The 22,777-nt window shown below is 31.7% G+C and overlaps 2 protein-coding genes across 6 annotated transcripts in view; one reads left to right on the top strand and one right to left on the bottom strand.

Annotated features, from left to right (window-relative positions):
* Positions 1–22,777, bottom strand: part of LOC126734349 (guanine nucleotide-releasing factor 2) — a 103,060-nt gene that overhangs the window by 67,598 nt on the left and 12,685 nt on the right. The window contains exon 1 of one of the 5 annotated variants that reach the window (XM_050437936.1): positions 7,623–7,960. The exons of the other annotated variants lie outside the window; for them this stretch is intronic. The gene's annotated coding sequence lies outside the window, so the exon portion shown is untranslated. Of the gene's footprint in view, positions 1–7,622; positions 7,961–22,777 lie in introns of those variants that run through there. 5 annotated transcript variants of the gene reach the window in all.
* On the top strand, positions 13,944–18,943 carry LOC126734355 (uncharacterized). The gene is made up of 5 exons (XM_050437946.1): positions 13,944–14,104; positions 15,840–16,186; positions 16,241–16,384; positions 16,446–16,618; positions 18,762–18,943. Exons 2-5 carry the CDS (start codon positions 15,843–15,845, stop codon positions 18,857–18,859), a joined length of 759 nt encoding a protein of 252 aa, XP_050293903.1. The 5' UTR covers positions 13,944–14,104; positions 15,840–15,842; the 3' UTR covers positions 18,860–18,943.

Genomic DNA, 22,777 nt, shown 5'->3' with positions numbered 1-22,777 from the left:
TCAATACCTTAATTATTTATTAATACAGTAAAAACTTTGTCTTTTTGGTTGTTATTTAAAAATATTCATAGATGCTAAAATAATATGGTAATATTAATAATAATTCCATTTTAGCCACTAAATTACTTGATTTTTTTAAAAACCTTTAAAGGGTGTACAATTTGTTTAGCTGTCATGAATTTATTTATTCAATTATCATCTGCTAAATAACATTATTTCTACTAAATGTCAATCAATATCAAAAGAATGTATTTAAAAAAAATAAATATTACAACAATAATCTGACTAACTTTATAATAAATTTATTTTTATTAAACAATATAATAATAAACAAAAATAAACCAGAACTTATTTAAAATAAATAAAGGGTATTAAATAATATGTACATAATTATGAAATTAATAGTTATTAATCTAAATGTTCGAAAAGACCACCATTATTTTGTAAGCGTTGTATTTTATTTTCGCGCATTGGTTACAATTTTTCTTTGAATGTTCCTTAACATTTGCGGAGAAATTTTATCGCATACTTCTCTTATTTTTAAACCTCTAAATCTAAGGTCTAAATTTTGAGGCGTACTTTAATAAATCTGGTCCTTAATAAAACCCTATCTGGAAAAATCCATGCGTGTTATATCAGGCGATCTTGCAGGCCATTTTATAGGACCGTTATTACCAATCCAACGATGTGGTTTAAAATTATTCAGAAACCTTGTACAAACATGAAATATGAATGAGATCATCATTTTAAAGGGAATAAAAAATGCTTTCAAAATAAGTTATAAAAAATGCATGTCCCTATTTAAAAAAAAAAGAAATTAATAAAATTAATGGTGAAGTTTTGCAGAGCACAAAAAATTAGAAAACTTTCTAATTAAGAGTAAATTTCTAAAACCAATAGTTTTGGAAATAATAATTAAAATAAAATTTAGAGTTTTTTATAAATCACCCTGTAATTCACGAACTAATGAACATTTTGCAACGCTGTAAAAGGATTTAGAATAAGCATTGAAATTGGCTACTTTTTTATAATTTAACCGCCCTCGTATCTTCTATAATTTCGGAAATAGCAATAGTCAAACATAGCAAACAGAACACCCTGTATATGTATAGAAAAAGATGATAATGAGTGATGGGTGAATCTGGCCTTGTAGAGAATTCAACAAATCTCTATGGTGGAGAATTAATGGATCTCTTGCTCAACCAATCGTCATTATTTCACTGACAGAGCACAAAACAATCACAAAAGTCCAATAATAATTCAGACAAACGGGCAAAATTTTCTCTAGTGCAGTCTTTTACCCACAGAAACGAATTTTTTTGAAAATTAATAATTATAAAAAATAAAATATCTTGAGGATTAATTGCTTAGTCATCTAACCTACTCCAAGTTCAAACAGCATATTCCCAATGGCTAGTAAGTTTATGTAACCCGCAAAGTTTACTACTCGTCTTTTACTGTCTAAAATATCACTTGTATGTCCTTCATATGAACTTTTAATGGCAAAACTAAGGCACTACAATATTCAGGCAAATGGGTGGTTTAAAAGCTACCTTCAAAACAGGCAACAGGCAGAAAAGCTGACTAATGATGAGGGTGTGATAACTTCTGGGTGGAGAAATGTAACACAGGGAGTCCCGCAAGGGTCGGTGTTGGGACCACTTCTCTTTATAATATTTGTGGCTGACTTAATTCATAAATAATTTACTGCAGGTATCACAAGTATGCAGATGATTTGCAAATTTATCTGCCATCATTGGTTGATTGCATGCCTGAATCTTTGGATTTAATTAATGCTGACATACAGAGGATCTCCGATTGGGCTGACAAAAACTCACTTTTTATAAATTCTGGTCAAACACAGGCAATCCTGTTCTCAAGAAATGAAAGTATCTTGAATAATGGAGCACCAAGTAAATTAAATATTAAGAATGTTGAATTGGAATGTGTAGATCAAGTAAAAAACCTGGCCTTTGTATGGATAATTGAATGTCATTTAATGCGCATGTAAATAAGATCTGTCAACAGTCATATTATTAACTAAAGTCATTATATGAATTTAAGGATATTTTGCCTGCTGGTACAAAAAAATCTTTACAAAGAGTTTAGTGCTTAGTATTGCTGGATACTTAAATATTGCATATGGTCCTTTTTTAACTGAACAAAATAAATATAAAATCCAGAAAATTCAAAATTCCTGTGTAAGATTTACTAAAAATTTGCCTCGGAGGGTTCATGTGAGTAAGCATGTAAAGCAGGTCTATAGTCTTAATATGGCCCAAAGAAGATTTTTGGGTATAAGCTGCACTGTACATAAATTACTTAATTTTCATGAACCAGAATATCTGTCAGAATTCCTTATTCAAAGGGGAGATACACATAATGTAAATATCCGGTATAAAAGCACACTGGCAATCCCCCAGCATAAGACTGAATTTCTGAAAAGTCCTTTCATATATGCTTCTGCCATGGCCTCTTTTAAGTCTAAATTTAAAAAAATTTTGGAGACTGCTGATATTTTAATACGGGTGTAACTTTGATTCTGGTATGGTTCTCTGAATAATTTTTGTTCAAATTATTTTTAAGAAAATTGTACTGTCCTTTTATTATTTATTGTGGTGGTTATTAAAACACGCCTAGGGGTACTTTCCACCTTTGTATGTATATAGAATATATGTAATTTATTTGTTGCATACAATAAAGATTATTTTATTTATTTTTTTTATTTTATATAGTATGACTTTTACATCAGAGATGCTTTTCGTTTCAATCTGTTGTGTGCAGTAAAATAGAAACCAGAATCCCTTATCCCAAATCTTTCAATTTCCTTTGCCAATTAATTATTGTAACACTGTAGAAGGCCTTTGACAGACGTAACAATATTATAAGAAAAAATATGTGCCGTCCTTGCGGACCGCCGCGCCGTCTCAACCGTTCTACACACAGATAATCTCCAATTTACTTTTTTTCTAAAATGTCGACAAACCAGGGGCAAGGCCATAACTGTACTGCGTTTGCTATTGATTTAGACACAAAAGAGGAACAATTTTCATATGTGATGCGTTACCCTGCTAGTGTAGTTGGAAAAAAGATTATCTTTCTAAAGATCCTTCTTTTGCTTGTCTTTTTATTTACACAAAAACTTAAGTTTAATGTTCTTTGCATTTTCAATTTCCTTTAGTCAATGTTTGCTTAACTGTTTGGAACCATAAGAGACAATATTAACACTGATTGCTGTGACGCTTCTAACTTATAATGGAGATCGACAGCACTTAGATTTTAATTGATACAGTAGACAAGCTCACTATAGATAACACATAATGCTAATGCATATGATGTTTGGTTTAATTTGATTTTAAATGGTCAAATAACCTTGAATAATATGAATATGGTAAGTATAGAGGTATTTTAAAAAAATAAGTGAATATAAAAGAATTCTCAAGATGGGAAGACAACTGTTGTGCATATTTTTTAAAAAGTAGATGATATTAAAATACCTTCAGAACTTGTAGTTAAAGTTGCCAGTTTCAGAAAATTTCTTTATTCGAGCATACCTGTATTTTTTTAAAGTTTCAAATGCAATTTTGACTGCGTTACCCTGCATTTTTAAGTGTCTTATTTTCTGTGTAATGTTATTCCAATGACTAGTAGTTTTTTTAAAACAAAATGATTATGATATATTAGTACTTGGAATCAGCTATGCCAGAAAAACATCCGAAGTTCCAGGTAGTTATTTAGAAATGCAAAGATAATATAGAAAAAAAGGAGAAAGTTCAATTGTCATATGGATCATGTCATATGATTCAATTGTCATCCCCACCTCATTCTAATGTATCATAGAAGATAATAAAATGATATTTAGTCTTAGTCATATTAAATAAACTCTGCCAGAAAGTTCACTGAAAGTTCTTTCGGATTGTCTAATAAGGGAGAGTTGGGTAATGGTGCGCGGTGCGATATTTTGTATTTCGCGGACTATCCGAAACGCTAAACCAGTGCTGCTCTCTGCAACGGAGTGCCTAAAATGTGTGCGCGACCGTTGGCGCCATTAGTGTGTTTACGATCGCCAAGAGGTTAACCGATTGAATTTTTCTTTTTTTTTATAAATTTTCGGGGTCAGAAAATAAAACGGTAAGTCCATCATTTTTGTCCAATTGTTTTACATTACTTATATTTGTAAAATCTAGAGTATTGTGAATATTTAGGCACCGTTAAATCATACCTTGTTTATATGTTTTTGGCCACATCATGTTTTTATAAAAGACAATAACAATTGGGGTAATTGTACGCAGAAGTGCACGATTCCCCTTCACGTAATTACATGCTAAGAAGTAATAGTACTATTTAATGTTTTCAGATGCCTAGAAATTACACACGAAAGACTGATATCCTTTTTTATACGAGGGAAACCCTGCAAAAAGCCCTAGATGCTATAAGGACCGACGGAAGAAGAATTAGGGAAGTAGGAAGATCCTTTAAAATACCAGAATCTACCCTTAGAAAAAAGTTGTTGGAAGATGATCTTAAACTACCTTGATTGGGCCGTAAAACTGTATTCTCTAAAGAAATAGATTGTGAATTAAAAGATTATGTTCTGCTGCTTTCAAAATTGTTTTTTGGGTTAACACCTGCTGGTCTAAGAAGGCTTGCATTTAGATATGCAGAACAAAATAATATTATTCACAACTTTAATCGAGAAAAGGACTAGCTGGCAAAGCATGGCTTTATGGATTTCTAAAAAGATTTCCCGAGATAAAACTGCGACAGCCTGAGGGCACGAGTTTAAATCGGATTTCATCTTTTAAGAAAGAATCTGTAGAACTATTTTATTCTAATCTTAAGATTCTTATGCAAAAGTTTAAATTTCAACCAAGCAGAATATTTAACATGGACGAAACAGGCATTACAACGGTTCAAGCTAAATGTTCAAAGTTTATGGTGCCAGAGGAGTAAAAAAGTGGGGTCTGCTATATCTGCTGAAAGGGGAAGGACAATAACTGGAGTTTTTTGTATGAGCGCTGCAGGGAATTACATCCCCCCCATGCTCATATATCCCCGAGTAAGAATGCGAACAACTCTACAAAAAAATGGACCCTTAGGTGCCTTGTACTAATGTTCAAAGAACGGTTGGATTAACTCTGAGCTATTTGTTGAGTGGTTGTTTCATTTTGCAAAACATGCAAAGCCTACTGCATCTGATCCTGTCCTATTGGTTTTAGACAACCATTCAAGCCATATTTCGATTTCGGCTTATAATTTTTGAAAAGGAAATAATATTAATATGGTTTCTCTTCCTCCCCATACCTCAGATCGTCTTCAGCCATTGGATCTAACTTTTTTTAGTCCACTTAAAAATGCTCTCTATAGAGAATATGATCTTCATTTATCTACTTCTGGACATCAAAAAATAACAGAATATGACCTATCTGAATTATTAAACAGAGCATTCATGAAAGTCGCCACCATGGAGAAAGTTGTCTCAGGGTTCCGCACTTCAGGAATTTATCCACTAAATCCAGACATATTTAGTGAGGATGATTTTACCCCTTCTAGGCAAAACACAAATTGCACTGTTGTTAGCACCGACGAAAATCACCCACCCTTATCCAAACCAGAAGCTAATGTTTCATTGCCAAATAGTTCTGAACCAGAAGAAAAGGATTCTTTGCCAGAGGCTAGACAAACATCTTTAATTCACTATAACAATCCTCAGCCAGATACATCGAAAGAGAACTCTTTCCTTTCTATAGTTCCTATACCAACAAAAAAAGTTATTAAAGGAGTTAAAAAAATGCTAAAAAAAAGCAATGTTCAAAAATTTTTACAAGCACTCCGGTCAGGGAAGAACTAGAAATCGCTGACGAAAAGAAGGGAGTAAGAGAAGAAAACTTAAAGAAAAAGGAAAAAGGAAAATCACTCCAAAAGAAAACTAAAAGAAAATGTTTTGAAGAAGAAACACAAGATACAAAAACACTGAAAGGAAAACAAAAAAGAAAGAGAGAGGCCACACCTCAGACATCCGATGATTTATTGGAAAATGAATTGTCTGAGATATGCGACGATGATGAGTTAGACGATATTGATGAATTTAACTTCATGCCGCCTTCTCCAAAAACTCCCTCAAAACCCAACGAGATATATTGTATTTGTGGAGAAGTTGACAAAAATCGAGAACTATGGTACCGCTGTGTTATGTGTGCTTCTTGGAACCACGCAGCCTGCACGTCTGCTGATACTCCAGAAAATTACATCTGCGACTACTGTTTAAATTAAGGCTTTATACTGCTGTTTAAATATTACTACAAAAAAATTAACTACTTTAAATGTTAATATTTAAAAATAAATAATTTTTTAAAACAGATATTTCCTGCGCACGATTGCCTAATACCTAACCCTTGCGCGTCATTGCCCGTCGGGACGGGCAATTATGCGCAAATGGTTTTTTTATTTTTGTTTAATTTTATACTTGCGTAGTAGATTTTTTTTAAATAACATTTTACGTATATATACATTAATAAGTAATACATCTCATACCATTTTTAAAACTAATTTATATGTTATAGGCTCACCACAAATACAATTTTTGCTTAACTGCGCACCATTCCCAACTCTCCCTTATATGTCTAACTAATTTTTTTCTTTCTAGATAGTTATAGAAAAAGAATGGAAAAAGGTCAATTTTTATATTGATATCCCTATTCTACTCTGTCATATATATATAGAAATAAAATGATATGGTGTCTCTCTTATTTGGTAAACCACGCCAGAAAAGACAATTTCCAGAAGATCCAGATAGTGATTTAGAAATGCAAGAATGATATAGGTTGAATTTCTTACATATCACATTAGATAATCTATGACCGAAAAACACGATTTCCAGACAGTAACTTTGAAATAAAAGAATATAGAAAAACAAAGGAAAAAAAATTAATTGCCATTTGGGTATCCCCATCTCATTCTGACATATGTATCATAGTGGAAATGAAATCACCAAAAAACCAACCAACCACTTTGGATGATCGTTAAAATTGGAGAAAGAAAGAGAGCATTAATTTAATACTTAAGGAATGAATATTTAAAAATGTACTTAACAAAAAATCTACATATTTTTTTTAAATAATATGTTTTAATAAGTATGGATTAAAAAATAGGGTATATACATATTGAAAAAGCTAAAAAATATAGATTAGTCAACTTCAATGAAAATGGAAAAGAAATTTTTAAAAAATTATACAAAAAACAGAGAAGCCAGTATAGAGAAAGTCATTATTTTATAAAATCTATAGCAAACAAACTCTCATTATATTCTTTTGAATATATCTAATAACCGATCTAATATTATATAAATTAAATTATTTGGAAATAAACATGAAAAAAATATATTCCATTCATTGACCTTAGACTTAATGCTTTTATTTTTTTTTATAAATAATAGAAACTAACAAAGCTAACTATTGGAAAGCCCATTCTTACAACCAATACAAAACCTAACAGATAAACTAAAAATAGAAATTTATTATTATTTTAATAAATTATTTATTCAAACCCTGTGGTCACTAAATAATGGAAATGTTAATTAATTATCATAATACAATAATACCAGATCTTACTAATTGGCTTACCTTGAACGTAAAAAAATGTCAATTATTTAAGCAGGGGCAGATTTATCCCTTAAACAATCGGTTTAAACAGTAAAGTCACTTTAAAACACCGGATTTTGTCACTTCAAAGCACCATCATTATAAGAAATCACCAAAAACCAACATCGTCAGACTAAATTAGAAATTCGAGAACACCTAACTAATTAAATCTCACACCAATTAGACCTGTTACAATTTACATTAGTTTCGAAACGACCATGTAAACATTTGAACTAATAAAAGTTTGTTTGCGACGAAAGGAAAAACCATGTGTGTTCAGCGAGCATTCGCGGTATCGGCGCACTACTACTTATGGGTGGTACTAAATACAGAACCTTAGACATACAAAAACTTGCTGTGTATAGACCATACTTAAGTCGATAGGCAGGATCGGAGTAGGCAAATGCTGTTAAAAACTTAATAAAACGACATAAACAATAATCGTTAATGCTGAAAAATTACGTCAATCAAATATAAGAAAATAAGGAAAACATGGATTACGAAGCGTGTATAAATAGATAATATTAAATAGAATGTAAACAAACAAAAAATGTACAAACAATATTTCAAAAAATATATTAAGGAAAATTATAAAGAAACCCAAAAGTATTGTATAAAATAAAGTTTTAAAAAGGAAAAACCAATATTATTGATTAAATATTTGTTTATGTAAAGTAGGTATAAATTTAACAAATAAAATTAAGATGCTAAATAATCAGTGAAGTTATTTTTGTAAAGAAAATTCTACAAAAAAATTTAAAAAAGTAGCCAATTAAGACTTAAAGATTTATAAGATAAAAAGCTTTAGGGCCAGATGGTATATACTCAAACATATAAAATTTGGATTTAGTACAGAAAACAGTGAAAACACCACTTTAAATACAATGGATATTATTTACGATTCACAGTCTCTTAAAGAGTAATTGGAGGAGTAATTAGCTTTGCTCTCGATACCACAATTTTCTGTTTAAAAAAAGCTTATTCTCAAGTTGAAAAAAGATGGTAGAATTAAATGGTACATCTAACTGTTTTCGAATAAATAAATTAACCTTTAATGTTTTAATTGCTAACCACCTCCAAAAATGTAACTTCAAAAGCAGAAAGCATCAAGTACCTAGGTATAAATTTGTGTCAGGACAAGTATTTGCGTAGGATTTTGTCTCAAAGAGACTGGTCCAAATTAAACAGTAATAAATCTCAGGTCTCATATATTATATTGAATATAAAGTCAAAAGATGACACGTGTTTCGCCTGTGTACTAGACCTCACCAGATCTTCTGTAAGGAAAAAACAGAAATAATAAGCCTTACGAACACTTATTAATTAAACCTAATTTACACTAAAATAATTAAAAACTAATAACTAACTGCATACCTTGTGTATAGACTAACAAAACAGAAAACCAGATAAACAACACTACATGTTACAAGTTGAGGCTAAAAATTAAAAGTTAACAAAATAGGACGGAGACTAGTTATCACATACTAAAAACATAAACAAAACAAAATGAGGTTAGGTTTAAAGACAAAAAATAAAAGAAAGAATATATAAAAATTGAAAAAAGGTTTGTCGAGTGTAGGAATTTAACCACGTATCTATATGTTATAAGTAGGTGGCATTAAGCCTTGTGTTAAATTGGCTTGGTGTAGTGCACTTGTTTTATTTTATTTAAGGAGAATCTGAAAGCAAGGTCAAATTATTGAAAATTAAGTGGGGTTTAAAATTAAAAATGTCGTTCACACAGATGAGCACTGAACTTTTCTTGGCTTTTGTTATTTCCAGTTTTTCTAGAAGGTCCAACTTTTTACATATAGGACACTTTCGCATTCTCGTATATGGTAGTAGAATGTCCTACATATAGTAGATGGTTCGCAAAAGTTGATTTCGTTTCCGTGACGTCAGAGTCTCTATGTTTGTTATACAGGCTTAAGTGGCCAATACCCTAGTGTGAATTTGACGCCTAGATTGGCCCATATAAACCGCATAAACATTACAGAAAATATATTTTTATAATTACAGAAGATCTTCTAGATGCCAGGTACAGGCGAAACACGTGTCATTTTCTGACTTTGTATTCAATATATTTGAGACCTGTGACTTAGAGTTTGATTTATGAATGTTTGATTAAAGATTCACTAAAAGCAGATACTTGGTACAAGGAAACTGGAGCAACTGGTTAGGGTACTGTAAGGCATAGGGTACATGTAGGCATAGGGTACATGAGGTTTCTTAGAGATACTTCAAAAATGACTTAACAATTATTTTTAATGTGATAATTAAAATGTTATCATCGAATCTGCTGTATGAAGAAAATAATAAGATCTTTGTGCGACACAATTAAAATACTATGATTTAAAAGAGATTGCAGCTCCAATTATTTAGCTCAAGGATTAACTTGGTAAGCACCGCAAACTTATTCAGCTTCAAGTTTTTTAACGCTGTACCAAATAGTTCAAGAAGCACTTTTTGAAAAAAAATTAAACAGTGAATATTACAAACAAGCCGAAAACATGTTGATTGTTTTTTCTAAAAATGACTTGGGTTAGTTTGAAGTTAGAAGTGTATTACATAAAACTTATTGTAATTGTGATTAACTTTCCAAATAGACCTTTTGAGTTGTTACACTTAGACACCATGCAATTTATGTTGGTTCGGTGGTTAAATTGTTCGAAATTAAAAAAAGTATAGTTATACAATAAAATTATTATTTTCCAATTTTTTTAAACCCAAATAATGAATGAAAGTTTTAAAGCTTTTAATACATCAGATATATATGATTCAGCAACAGAACTTGTATCAGAACTTGTGTCATTGGTATAGTTTGACATCACATTATTATTTACTAGTTTCCAAACTTGCAGAACCTTATTGAGTGTCTCTGCGGGATGCATTCCCAATGTAACAGGAAAATGTACGAACAGGCATATAGGATTGCCGAGAATTCAGAGACGTTAATAATACTTTTATTACTTGAGCACACTGATCTGAATTCCATCTGTTTATACCAACTCTTATCTTAAGACAAAACTCTTACCTCAAAAATACGTAGAATTCGATGCTAAACCACTTAACACATAAAACGCCCAATTAATAATTGTAGATCCTACACTATTCAAGCAATAGCCAAATGAACAAGGTACAAGGTGAGAACTTGATTTTCACTGAAATTCAAGGTACTGAACTACCCAGGATCGGTTAAGGATAAAATACCTAACGTTTATTGTATTCCCTGCGGTTGAAGTAAGAAGTAGATCGGAAATATTCGTAGAACAATATCTATAATGACAACGTCTATTTAGTACTTGATGCAACAGCATAATTAGTGTTCATAAAATTCACATTGATAACACGGAAATTCTGAACCCAAACTTAAAACGAACACAACCTCAATAACTTCCTCTATAGAGACCACTCAGTTGCATAACCCAAAACAGATTCCTGCATCTTTGACTTCAGATTAAAATTACGCTCTGGGTAAGATTGCTGACTGATGCTGATGCTTGAAACCTAAGAGTTTAAGTAACAATGTAACACAGGAGGATTCATCAAAAACAAAAACACGAATACTCAAAATAAACTCAAACGAAAATCACAGTTATTTAATTTCTGAAAATGACGATAGTAATATATTTCAGATAAATAGGGCATCAGACCTATGAATAGTTTATATCGAGTGTAACGTTAACTAAAAGTTACCAGGTGCATGAACTCATTCAAACATATACAGGCACATTCATAAATTAAAGTTTAAAATGCAGTACAAACTGCATTTTTTGAAATAAAATGCAGTAGTTATGTTAGGTTGTTAAAAGCATGGAACACAAACTTTTCATTTAGCCAAGATACATGCGAGCAGTTTTGCAAGTTTTTTTCTTGTGTTGCAATGTATGTCAACAAATTAATGGTTAAAGTATTTAAACATCATCTTAATTACTGTTTATTATTTTTGTTTTCATAAAATAATTCAACAAACGCGTACAAAATTCGTGCTGTCGCTTCGTTAGTAAATTGAGAAAGTTGTATCATGTTTCCGTACACATTAATTGCCTAAAAACACCATTTCTTACTACTCAAGTTTTACTTCCCAAAATTCATGTAATACGTGTTTAAAAATAAATGTTTTAAGAGTAATGACTTTATTTTTATTCACTTTCTCTCTCTCTCTCTATCCTTCTTGCTCTCTCACTCTCTCTCTCTCAAGTGAATGAACAAGAATCTGTTTTATGTATTGAAAATTTGATTCTCAATAAAGACATCCTGTTGTAGAGTTTACCTTAAATCGCCAGGAAATGTGCTAAAATATAATACAGGGGTATCGCAAAGTCTATAAAAAATACAAAGTTTGTATTTTTGAAATGGAACACCTTCTATATTTGTGTATACAATGACCTTTTTCTTCTGATTTCAAAAATATATGATATATTAACGTTTGGTTTAGCTGTTCTCGAAATATTTACATTAAAAAAAATGTTGTTTTAACTAAATCCCCATTACTATGACGTTAATCATTAATAATAAAGTAAATAGACTTATTTCTTAGGCCGTAACTGTTACTATTTTTTCTATATCTTTTGAATATGGGTTATATGGAAGAAGAAAAGGTATCACCACATTCATCTTAAAATGAGAATTCCTGTTAGGTCCACTTTTTGTTACACTAAAAGTAGTATGAGAAACCGCACAAATTTACAGAGAAAAAATGCACAGTTTTATCTAACACGAATGAAGAACTACAAATTTTATTATATTTTCAAGAGAAAAAGTAAATTCGTACTTAAGAAAAACCTAATTTATCAAACGTAGATGCTAATAGATACTTTGAATGTTCTAGAAAAAAGATTCAAAGAGTGCTACATAAATATGGCTATCATCCTTACAAAATGCTGCCAGTATAAAAATTAACAAATAACCATGAAATAAGAAAACTAGCTTATTGCAGGGATATGTTAGATATAAAAAACTAAGATAACGATATATATATTAAATAAGATGTTGTGGAGCGAAGAAGCCGTGCTTACTACAGCAGGGATGTCACCAGAAAATCCTTATACTTATGTCGAAATAAAAAACCAGGGAGGATGTCATCAAATGTATGGTGTGATATTCTTAGAAATCAAATAATTGGACTGATTATATTTCAAGGATCTTTGATTAGAGATATTGTCCAGTTTTTAAAAAATGAAAGTTTGTTAGATGCATTTTTTCTTAAAAAATATACCATTATTATATGGGATCAAGATGAGGCACCGCCTCATAACTTTATGCCGGTAAGATTTTTTTTAAATAATCGTTTTAATGAGTGAATTGGAACCCATGGTTCCTTTAACTGGCCAACAAATAGCCCTGATCTGACCCCATTAGACAGTTTTCTATAGGATATCTAAGAAATTAGATTTATTATTAGAAAGACATGAAAATTTGAAGGATTTAAGGGAAAGAATCCAAAGAAGTATAAACTACTTATGTGTAATATCCAGAGATTATTTTCAATGATCTGTTGAAATTATACAAATGTTATAGAAAATGTATTGAAAATACTGGCGACCTCATAAAAAATGTAAATATTTCAAAAAGGTGAACCAAATACTAGCGTATTAAATATTCTTTAAATAGGAAAAAAAGATTGTTCATTTATTATACAAGGTGTTTCCGTAAATAAATACAAACTTTGTATGTTTTCTTAACTTTGCGATACCCCTGTATTATATTTTAGAGCATTTTCTAGCGATTTAAGATAAACTCTACAACTTTTATATTTAAAGCTTTTTCTACCCCCTTATAATAACCGAGCTAGGCTTTGCCTAAATATACGGAACTACCCTGTACATCTGTAGAACTTTTAGATGAAAGCTCCTCTCTAAAACTTGAAAATGATTTATACTGTTTTTAGAAAGAAACAGACAATCCATATAATTACAGACCGTGGTTGGACTAGAGTTCAATCATAGTCTGTAATCGATCTATCAGTTATATTTAAAAAAAAATCGGATTTCCAAGATTATAATAAAATGTTCGTTCCGGTTCAAAATATCCTAAATCCGTCCCTATCTTAAGTCTCCTTATCTGATCGTTCACTCGGCGCAGCGTCCCAACAGCACGTGATAAAAATACACAAGTTGCATTTCAGTATAAACATCGGAACTCACTTGTGCCTCAGAATAAATCGGCCGGAGCGAAATATCAAACAGATTATATTTGGATGCAAACATGTTTACACAGTAATGTAAAAAAATATTAGCAGGATGCGTTAGGAAAATGCACCCAAGGTGTCTTCGTGACACCCTCTACCTGGTAAAAACGCAGCAATCTAGGCTCATTATTGTCAAAATTATACCTACTATTAAATGTCAACCTGACTGATAATGTTTGTCAGTTCGAAAGACAGAATTTTTTTTTCTTAAGAGAAATTTTCAAAAGTTTATAGTTTTTATATAAGAACCTCCGGGAGTGTTATAAATAAATTCGTAAGTACCCAGATGCCTTAAGTTATACATGGTAGTTAATGCAATTCAGTCAAAAGACAACAAATATTAGATTTATAGTAGATGTAGGTATACAGAAAGGTATACATTTAGGGGTAACCAACAGACAAGAAAATTAATTAAGTCAACTAGGCCAGCTAAGAAAAATTCTAATAAGAAAGTAAAAAATATGGGTGTTTGAGCAATTGAAGACCCAACGATTTTTAGATTTTTTTTGGTATGTTTAGGAAGCTTACCTTAAATCCATTGAGTTAAAACAAAAATTTTTTTGGATGAGCCATTTTTTAACAAAAATCAATCATCCGTTCATCTGTCTTTTTCTTATGGAAAGTACCCAAAAAGTCTGATACATTGTTGAAAGGAATATGGTGTTCATAAAATCAAAAGTAGATAAAGTTCGCTAAAAGACGAAACGTCGTATCATTAATTTTAGATGACCACCATATAATACGATGGAAAAGTGGACACGAAAAATTATCAATTAATTTGATCTACGGGTTTAAATAACGTCAGAAAAAAAACGCTTTTGGACATTTCAAACATTAGAACAGATTTTCTGCATTTTCGGGTTTTTTAGAATATCTCCGGATTTAAAAAAAAATTAAACGATATGTTAATAAATATTTTAATTCTGCAGCATTAAGTTGTTTTGTGTAAATGCTTCTTGCCTTGTGATAGTATCTAGTTAATTACTAATTTTTGTATTTAAGGTGTTCATCTGCAAGTATATTTAGTGTCTTATTGATATCTTTTGTATTTGAATAGTACATTACAAATTTATAGAGAAAATGGCTTAGAAATAAAAAAGACTAATGATAAGGTATATATCACTGGGTACCATCAAGGTATGATTTTTGTACGAATTTATTAAGAAGGATTTGGGAAGTATGGATTTGTCTTAATTCCTTGGTTCAGTATTTACTTCAAAGTTATTGGAATAATAAAGTTATAGGCATTTTGAATCAAAAAACATATCTATCAACATTTTCAATCAGATGTGTTATTAAATAATAGTAAATGTGTTAATAAATAAGAAAAATAGAAAAATGCGTAAAAATATAAGATATCACTAATTTGCACATAATTATATTAAATTAGAACTACTATTTCTAAAAATAATAAATTAAGCAAATGGACAAATTGTCACTTATTGTCATTAATCAATGGTGAGAAAATGTTTGTTGCCTTTTTAATTTTTTACTTTTTTGCTGTTATTTGGACTAATCAAATAATTTCAATTTTTGAAGGAAACCTTACAAAATAAAAAACTTATCTACCTACAACAAAAAACTTTTTGAATTACTTTCATTTAAACTAGTTTTATCCATTTCACGTATTTTTTTTAGTTAAAATGTCAATTTACCTAATTTATGATTATTTTTAGAAGATAAAAGATTCAATTTAATAGAATAATCATAATAAAAAAAATATTTTCAATATTGTTTGTATACAAAATTCAAATTGTATTTGAGCCACCATATACAAAATTTTCTAGGCCTCAAATCTTTACTGTCTGGTCATATAAATGTAAGATGTTAAATTTAGACCTAGTACTTAATTTCAAAGTATTCGTCTCGCGGTTTTATTTTCAATTTTACGACAGAAATTATAATAAATAAAATAGCACATTATCTCACTTCCCGGGTAATTTTCCCAACAAATTATCTTAATAATAGCCCGGTTAAAAATAAAATTAAAAGTTTTTTTTTTTTTTTAGAAAATGATTGATGTACAAAAAGAGAATCCCCAACTATCCGGAAACGTTTCGAACGAAGAGGAACTGGTGAAATCAACAAAAATGGATCATCTCTCCGAAGAAAAAATTTCTTCGAAAAAAGAGGAATTGGTAATTGAAACGATTGTAAAAGAATCTGTTTCGGGGACAAAAGATGAGGTTAAGATCGAGAACGTTGAGCAAGACAAGAAACTCAAAGAACAGGAAATAGTAAAACCAGTAAAAGATAATATAAAGGAGGCTACTTTAAGTGACGTCAAAGCAGAAATCGAAACGAATGTTAGGAAAGAGTCCGAAAGTGCCCCTTGTTGCACAAAACAACCAGTGAGGTAAAACTTACAAAATAAAATAGGTTATTTTCAGCTAATTACCAATTTTCACAGAGAGAAAATTATTAGAAACCAAAGTGACATCTTTTCATTGAAACATATGGCGACCACCCTGCAGACCTCAATATTTTCAGTTAATGGCTCTCCATCCAGAAAACTATTCAGAAAACAAGAACCAGCCTGTCATCTATTTCAAAAGTAAGATGCCTTGTGCTCTTAATAGCTTAACTGAGAATTTATAGAAAATATTTTTTTGTAGAAATGAAGGACAAGCCGATAAAACTGAAGACTCAGCTCCTCTAATTAAAAGCAGAATAACTAGAGAAAACTACAATGACGAAAAGAGACCATCCAGCTCATACAGGAATCCCCTTACCGGAACAGGACTGTCTTCAAATGATGAATACAAGAGCAAGGGACTGAAAAGGAAGGGTAATAATTACTATTCATTGAGTCTTATTTCTCAAACTACAACTAAGCAAGTTTCCTATCACAATATAAAGACGAGTCTTACTTTTGAAGTATTTGTCACAGATTATGTTGAAATACGAGGTCTGGCTATTATAAAAATTATTATACATTCGAATGCTCCCCTTCAATATACTTCCCTCCCCACACATCTTTCCATACGTTTTTTCCATTGATCGAAGCTGTGCTGGAGGTCTTCTTTGGTGAGGGCCTTTAGGAGCTCTGCCGATTTTTGCTTTACCGCTTCCATCGACTCAAATCGGGTCCCTTTCAAAGCAGATTTTGTCTTCGGAAACAAAAAATAGTCGCACGGGGCCAAATCTGGCGAATACGGCGCGTGTTCGAGCACTGGAGTGCGCTTACCGGCCAAATACTGCTTCACAGATAGCGCGTTATAGGCAGGTGTGTTGTCCTGGTGCAAAATCCACGAGTTGTTTTTCCACAACTCGGGCCCTTTCTTACGAACTCGTTCTCGCAGTGTTGCCAAAACTGACAAATAGTAAGTCTGGTTGACAGTCTGACCCTCTGGAACCCATTCAGTCATCACGATACCGTTAATGTCGAAAGAACGATCAACATTGCCTTGAATTTTGATTTGGACATCCTTGCTTTTTTTATTCTGGGCGATTCAGGCGTCTTCCAATGCATCGATTGCCGTTTGGTTTCAACATCGTATTGAAAAATCCACGTTTCGTCGCAAGTAATAATGTTTTTCATCAGTCCGTGATCTTCTTCTAACCTTTCAAGGAAATCTGAGCAGACCTGTTGACGCAAAAGCTTTTGGTCAGGAGTCAGGTTTTTTGGCACCAACTTCGCACAGACTTTTGTCATGTGTAATTCCCCGTGTAAAATGTTTCTAACCGTTTCTTTATCGGCGTTTACAGCCTCGGCAATCATCCGGGTGCTCATTCGACGATCTGCACGCACAATTTGGTTGATTTTGGTCACTGTCACTGAGTTGAAACAGTGACAGGGCGACCTGAGCGCTGGTCATCTTCAGTGCTCTCTCGGCCCTCACTAAAGCGCTTACACCACTCAAAAACACGCGCACGAGAAAGAGAATTTTCCCCATAGGCCTCTTGCAACAATTTATAGCACGCAGTCGGAGTTTTTTTCAATTTACCGAGAAATTTAAGATTGATGCGTTGCTCTTGTTTTTCGTCACGAGAAAAAAACACGTTCGTTTCAAACCGCTACTGCACGAATACTATAATAGTGACGAAAACGTGTTTTGGTACGTGCATAGATAAGATATCTAGATACCCAACGCACTACTCGTTTTTTTCCCCACCCGTCTAGGGCGCCCTCTAGGCACGCAGTCTCGTTATTTAATAGTCAGACCTCGTATATTTTAAAATCGATGCAAGAGTTCTTGTAAACGAAATTAATTTTTTTTTGAGTTAACATTAAATGCTTTTGCGCATTTATACTTCAAACTCTGAACCTCTTTATAAAAACTGATAAAAACAAATCACTCACTCGATTCACTTATTTCATTCGATCTCACGCTGGGATACAGAGGCAGGCAATTTATCAATGTTTTATCATCTGATTGAAAATTCATGTGCAAACCGATCTGGTTCAAAACTGAATCAACATTATTAAATCTCTGTTGGAGTAACGATAAATAAAAGATGATGAAGTTTGAACGTTGATTGTTTGCAAACCGTTGATTGTTTGCAAATTAAAAACAAGGCACTGTGAAATAAAAGTCAACTCCATTAAAAGCAAGGACCAGGAACAGTCGTGGCAACTGGCTTCTTGAATTGTCATTAAGTTAGTTACTTTAAGAGATATCCTGTGATGTATTACAGGGTCTACTTATTACAAGACTGAAAACGGAGGACAGTAATTTTCATCAAATGAAGATGGGAATATCGTTGGCGAAGTGTAGACGTACACTAAGAGAAGGTTTTGTTGAAAAAAATATGCAAAGAAAGACGTTTCGTTTCTTTGTTAGCTCAGAGACAGGTCTATTCATTTTCCACATTATATCTTTCTCAATAGTATAATTTGAAAATGAGAGCTTTTGCCTTTTTTGTTTCTCGTTCAACCAATACAAAAATAAGTACGACCTATAAACAAATTTTGTAATGTTTATTTTTAGATGGAAATCCACTTTTGGGCCTGGGCTACGATGAAGTCAACCACGCCGTTTCACAACACAGAATTCCACCAGGCGGATACTCCCACAAGCTATGGTGACGCCAGTAATTTTTGTTTGTAAATTTGTCGTGTACCATTCATCCAAATTGTATTTAAAAAATATACACCATTTTTTATAGAAAAGGTTGTGTTAATGTTTTTAATCTGATGTTTGTAGTAATGAGAATATTATTTTTTTATTTCTGGATGGTAGCAACTCCAACCATGATTTTATTAACCGTCTTGTTGACAACAATATAATATCTATTTAAAAAATAAAACTAAGAAATAAAATATAAATCTATTTTAAGAATAATATTCTAGGTAATTCAAATATGCTGATTGTAGTTGAAATTTAGTGAGAATGAACATTTTATTGCTTAAAAATAAAACCCAAATTAGCATATCACATAAAAATCTAATTATGAAGAATAGAGTTGTTGATTGGACACCTTTACAGACTAGGGCGATAACGAAAATGACCAATTTCAATAAATAATTATTCTTTATTCCTACTTTATTACATTTTAAATAAGAGTAATAAATTTATCAAACGTAAATAACTTTAGGATCAAGAATAATAGTCTTAATTTGATTGTAAATATGAGGATATTTTATAAGAATATATTTGTAACTTAATTGAATATATTGTGTATAAAACTCACTTAGGTTAACGTGACTAAATCCTAAAAATCGATAATAACAGACTTCTATTCTTTATCAAAATTGTGCGTGCAAAGACTTTTAGTTCCTATGATTCCTTATAGGGAGAAAGTGACTCCAGCAAAATTCCAATTTCAATTCTCCAATTGATTGCAAAAATTACAACAGATTCATCAAAATGGGATCTCTAATAATTCAAATGCATTCTGCTGAAGCCGCTGCTTTTGCAGAATTCTAGCTTCTGCTGATGATTCAGTTTCATCTTGTAGCCTGAAGTTTTAACTTTTTTCCCGATTCAAACATTATTACTGTATCAGTATCATCCTGGGTTTTAATGGATACTGTGTCATTTTGGTCCAAAACAGTTGAAGACCCAGGTTCTGCATATTCATGCCCGTTTAAACTTTTGTCAAACTGTTGACGTACAAGACTTGAATAGGGTGCTTCGCACTAGTCTAGGTTCGAACATTTTAGCTTGGGGAAATACCAGAAGTTGATGTTTTTTTACTGGTCTTCCACATGCAGCAAACCCATTTCCTCGAAGTTATTAGTTTTAATTTAAGCCGATGATGCAAAAGTTTCTTCTCTGTTCACATTAATTATGCTTTTCATTGTATCATTGTTCATTTCTTTATACAGGAAACATTTATCGTTTTAATTACTCATTGCTTCATCTCTTTTATAAAGTGAAATTATGATTTAGTTAAGTTAATTAGTTCTAACAAACATTTTACAATAAAACTGACTATAAAAAAGTGCCAATGATGTCCCAGACCTATTTAGATATTAACCTAGTTACAAATTTACCTAAACTATTAACAAAAAGAGCATATTTCTTAAAGTTTCTTTTAATTACAATTCATGGAGAACGAGAATAATTTAAAATTTTTGAATCTATAAAAATCTTTTATTCTTCTTTATGATATAGAATATATACTGATAGAAAACTCTTCCTTTTTAGAAATTTTCAATGATTATTTAGGAATTTTAGAAAAAATACAAAAAGTATAAAAAGTTGCAAAAACTTTTTTTTAATATTGCAGAAACAAGATTTAGTAGATAAAATTTGTTAAAGATTTTAAAATATTTGGGATTTTTAAAGTTATCTTCGTCATACCCAAAAATACTAATACTAACAGTGATATTTCTAAATAAATTTTCATAAAGTAAAGTAGCGGATAAATTCAATAAAAATGAAATGGACCGTTTCTGAAAAAAATGCCGGAACCCGTCGATTTTATTATTTGGTTTTTCATCATCAATAGGTTTTTTAAATGGAAATCAGCATTTTTTCATGCAGAATCAGAAAGAATGTATTTTTTTTACAAAGGATATGGTACAAATGAATAGTGGTTACATATAAGCAATTTTAAACGAAAGATGATAAAATGTAAAATTAATTAAATACCTATCTAAATTAAATGTTCAAATTGAGCACCGTTAACAACCTGACAATAACCAAAGCGATTTAAAAATTCTTTTTGAACGTTGTCAATGACATCTGAACTAATATTTCTCATTTTCTGGCGATGTGATTTTAATCTTTTTGTAGATCCAGGTTTAGTCCCATTCTCATGTATCTTAATTCTATTTAACCTTTTGACCTTGTCGGAGGCACTATATCTATAAGATGTATTGACGAAACCCCTCAATTTGTTATCCCTGATGATGGACATGTTATATGTCCGAAACATGTCGGATTAATAATATTTAAATAAATTTAGTGCAGGATGACTGAAGTATTTTTAGTTACCCATTGACATATTAACTCCACTACATCAAGAATGGACTACTTCTTCAACTTCAAAGGAACTATTGACTGTGATATATTATTATTATTATTATTATTTTATTAGATAAAAGCCAAGAATTTACATTCTGTATAGCTTTATGAACTAAGTAGGCATTACAATATATTTGAATAAATCTTCAAATATCAGCTTTCAAATTAAACACTAAACATGTCCAATTTATCCAGACGATTCTTAAAACAATTTACAGTAGGAGCAGTTATAACATCTACGGGTAACGAATTCCAAACATCAAACACTCTATTAGGCAAAAACATTTAACGTGTTTTTGTTTCATACATCTTTTTTTTAATTTTAAAGTGTGACCGCGAAGTCTAATATCCCGATTTCTTTCAAATAGTTCGTTTAGATCACAGCCCAAATAATTATACAGGATTCTGAATGTAGAAATTAAATCACCACGAAACTTTCGTTTATCAAAAGTTAGCAAGTTTGCATTTGAAAGTCTCTTGCTGTAGGTAGGTCTCGGCATACGCAAACCATAAGTAGATCATGTAGCGCGTCGCTGCAACAATTCAAGTAAATTTTTGTCGCGCACCAAGTCCGCGCAACAGACGGGACCTGCATATTCAATAATAGGTCGGACAAACGTGGTATACAATTTCATAAAATTGTGGAATGGAATTTTAACAAAAGCCTTTTGTAGCAGATACAACATAGAATTTGCACGTTTCACAATTGAGGCAATATGCTGGGACCAAGAAAGATCCTTAGTTACTATTATTCCAAGATCACAATAAGATTCGACTTTTTTAAGTTCAATGTTATTTATTTGGTAGGGTAGCTGGGGATTATTTTTTCCTAAATGTAACACCACACACTTGTCCGCGTTAAGTGGAAGTAACCATTCACTGCACCACTTCCAAATAGTGTCCAGATCGGTTTGCAATTATTGATGAGAAGTTAGGGGAACTGCATATATTTTTGTGTCGTTAGCAAACATTGATACCCAACATTTTAGTTCTGAAGGTAAATCACACGTGTAAGCCAGGGACAGGAGAGGGCCGAGGACGGAGCCCTGAGGGACTCCGCTGGATACTGGATAGAATTTTGACATGGTGCCCCTCACCCTCACACTAAACTTTCTATTTTTTAAAAAGTCTTCAATCCAATTTAACAATTCTCCTCTAATGTCAAGATGTTCTAGCTTATGTAACAATCGTTTCGTGGGAACTCTATCAAATGCCTTAGCAAAGTCGAGGTAGATGACATCTATTGGTTGATTTTTGTCTAAGGCTGTTATCCACTGGTTAAGGCATTAAAGCAGGTTAGTAATCGTAGAGCGACCCCTTACAAATCCGTGTTGGATATTGGGTATTACATAATGTTCAGTAAAGAATGTTTGCACGTCATCTCGAACAATGGACTCCATAATTTTGCAAACAATCGATAGTAGGCTTATCGGCCTATAGTTGCCTGCTGATAACTTGTCGCCTTTTTTAAAAATTGGCGTGACCGATGCGACTTTCCACTGTTCGGGTACAGAGTTTTTAATCATTGAGTA

Source organism: Anthonomus grandis, chromosome 3, assembly GCF_022605725.1.
Source record: "Anthonomus grandis grandis chromosome 3, icAntGran1.3, whole genome shotgun sequence".
Classification (NCBI taxonomy): Eukaryota; Metazoa; Arthropoda; class Insecta; order Coleoptera; family Curculionidae; genus Anthonomus; species Anthonomus grandis.
The sequence above is the reverse complement of the archived record's forward strand: the minus strand, read 5'-3'. Positions and strand labels throughout refer to the sequence as shown.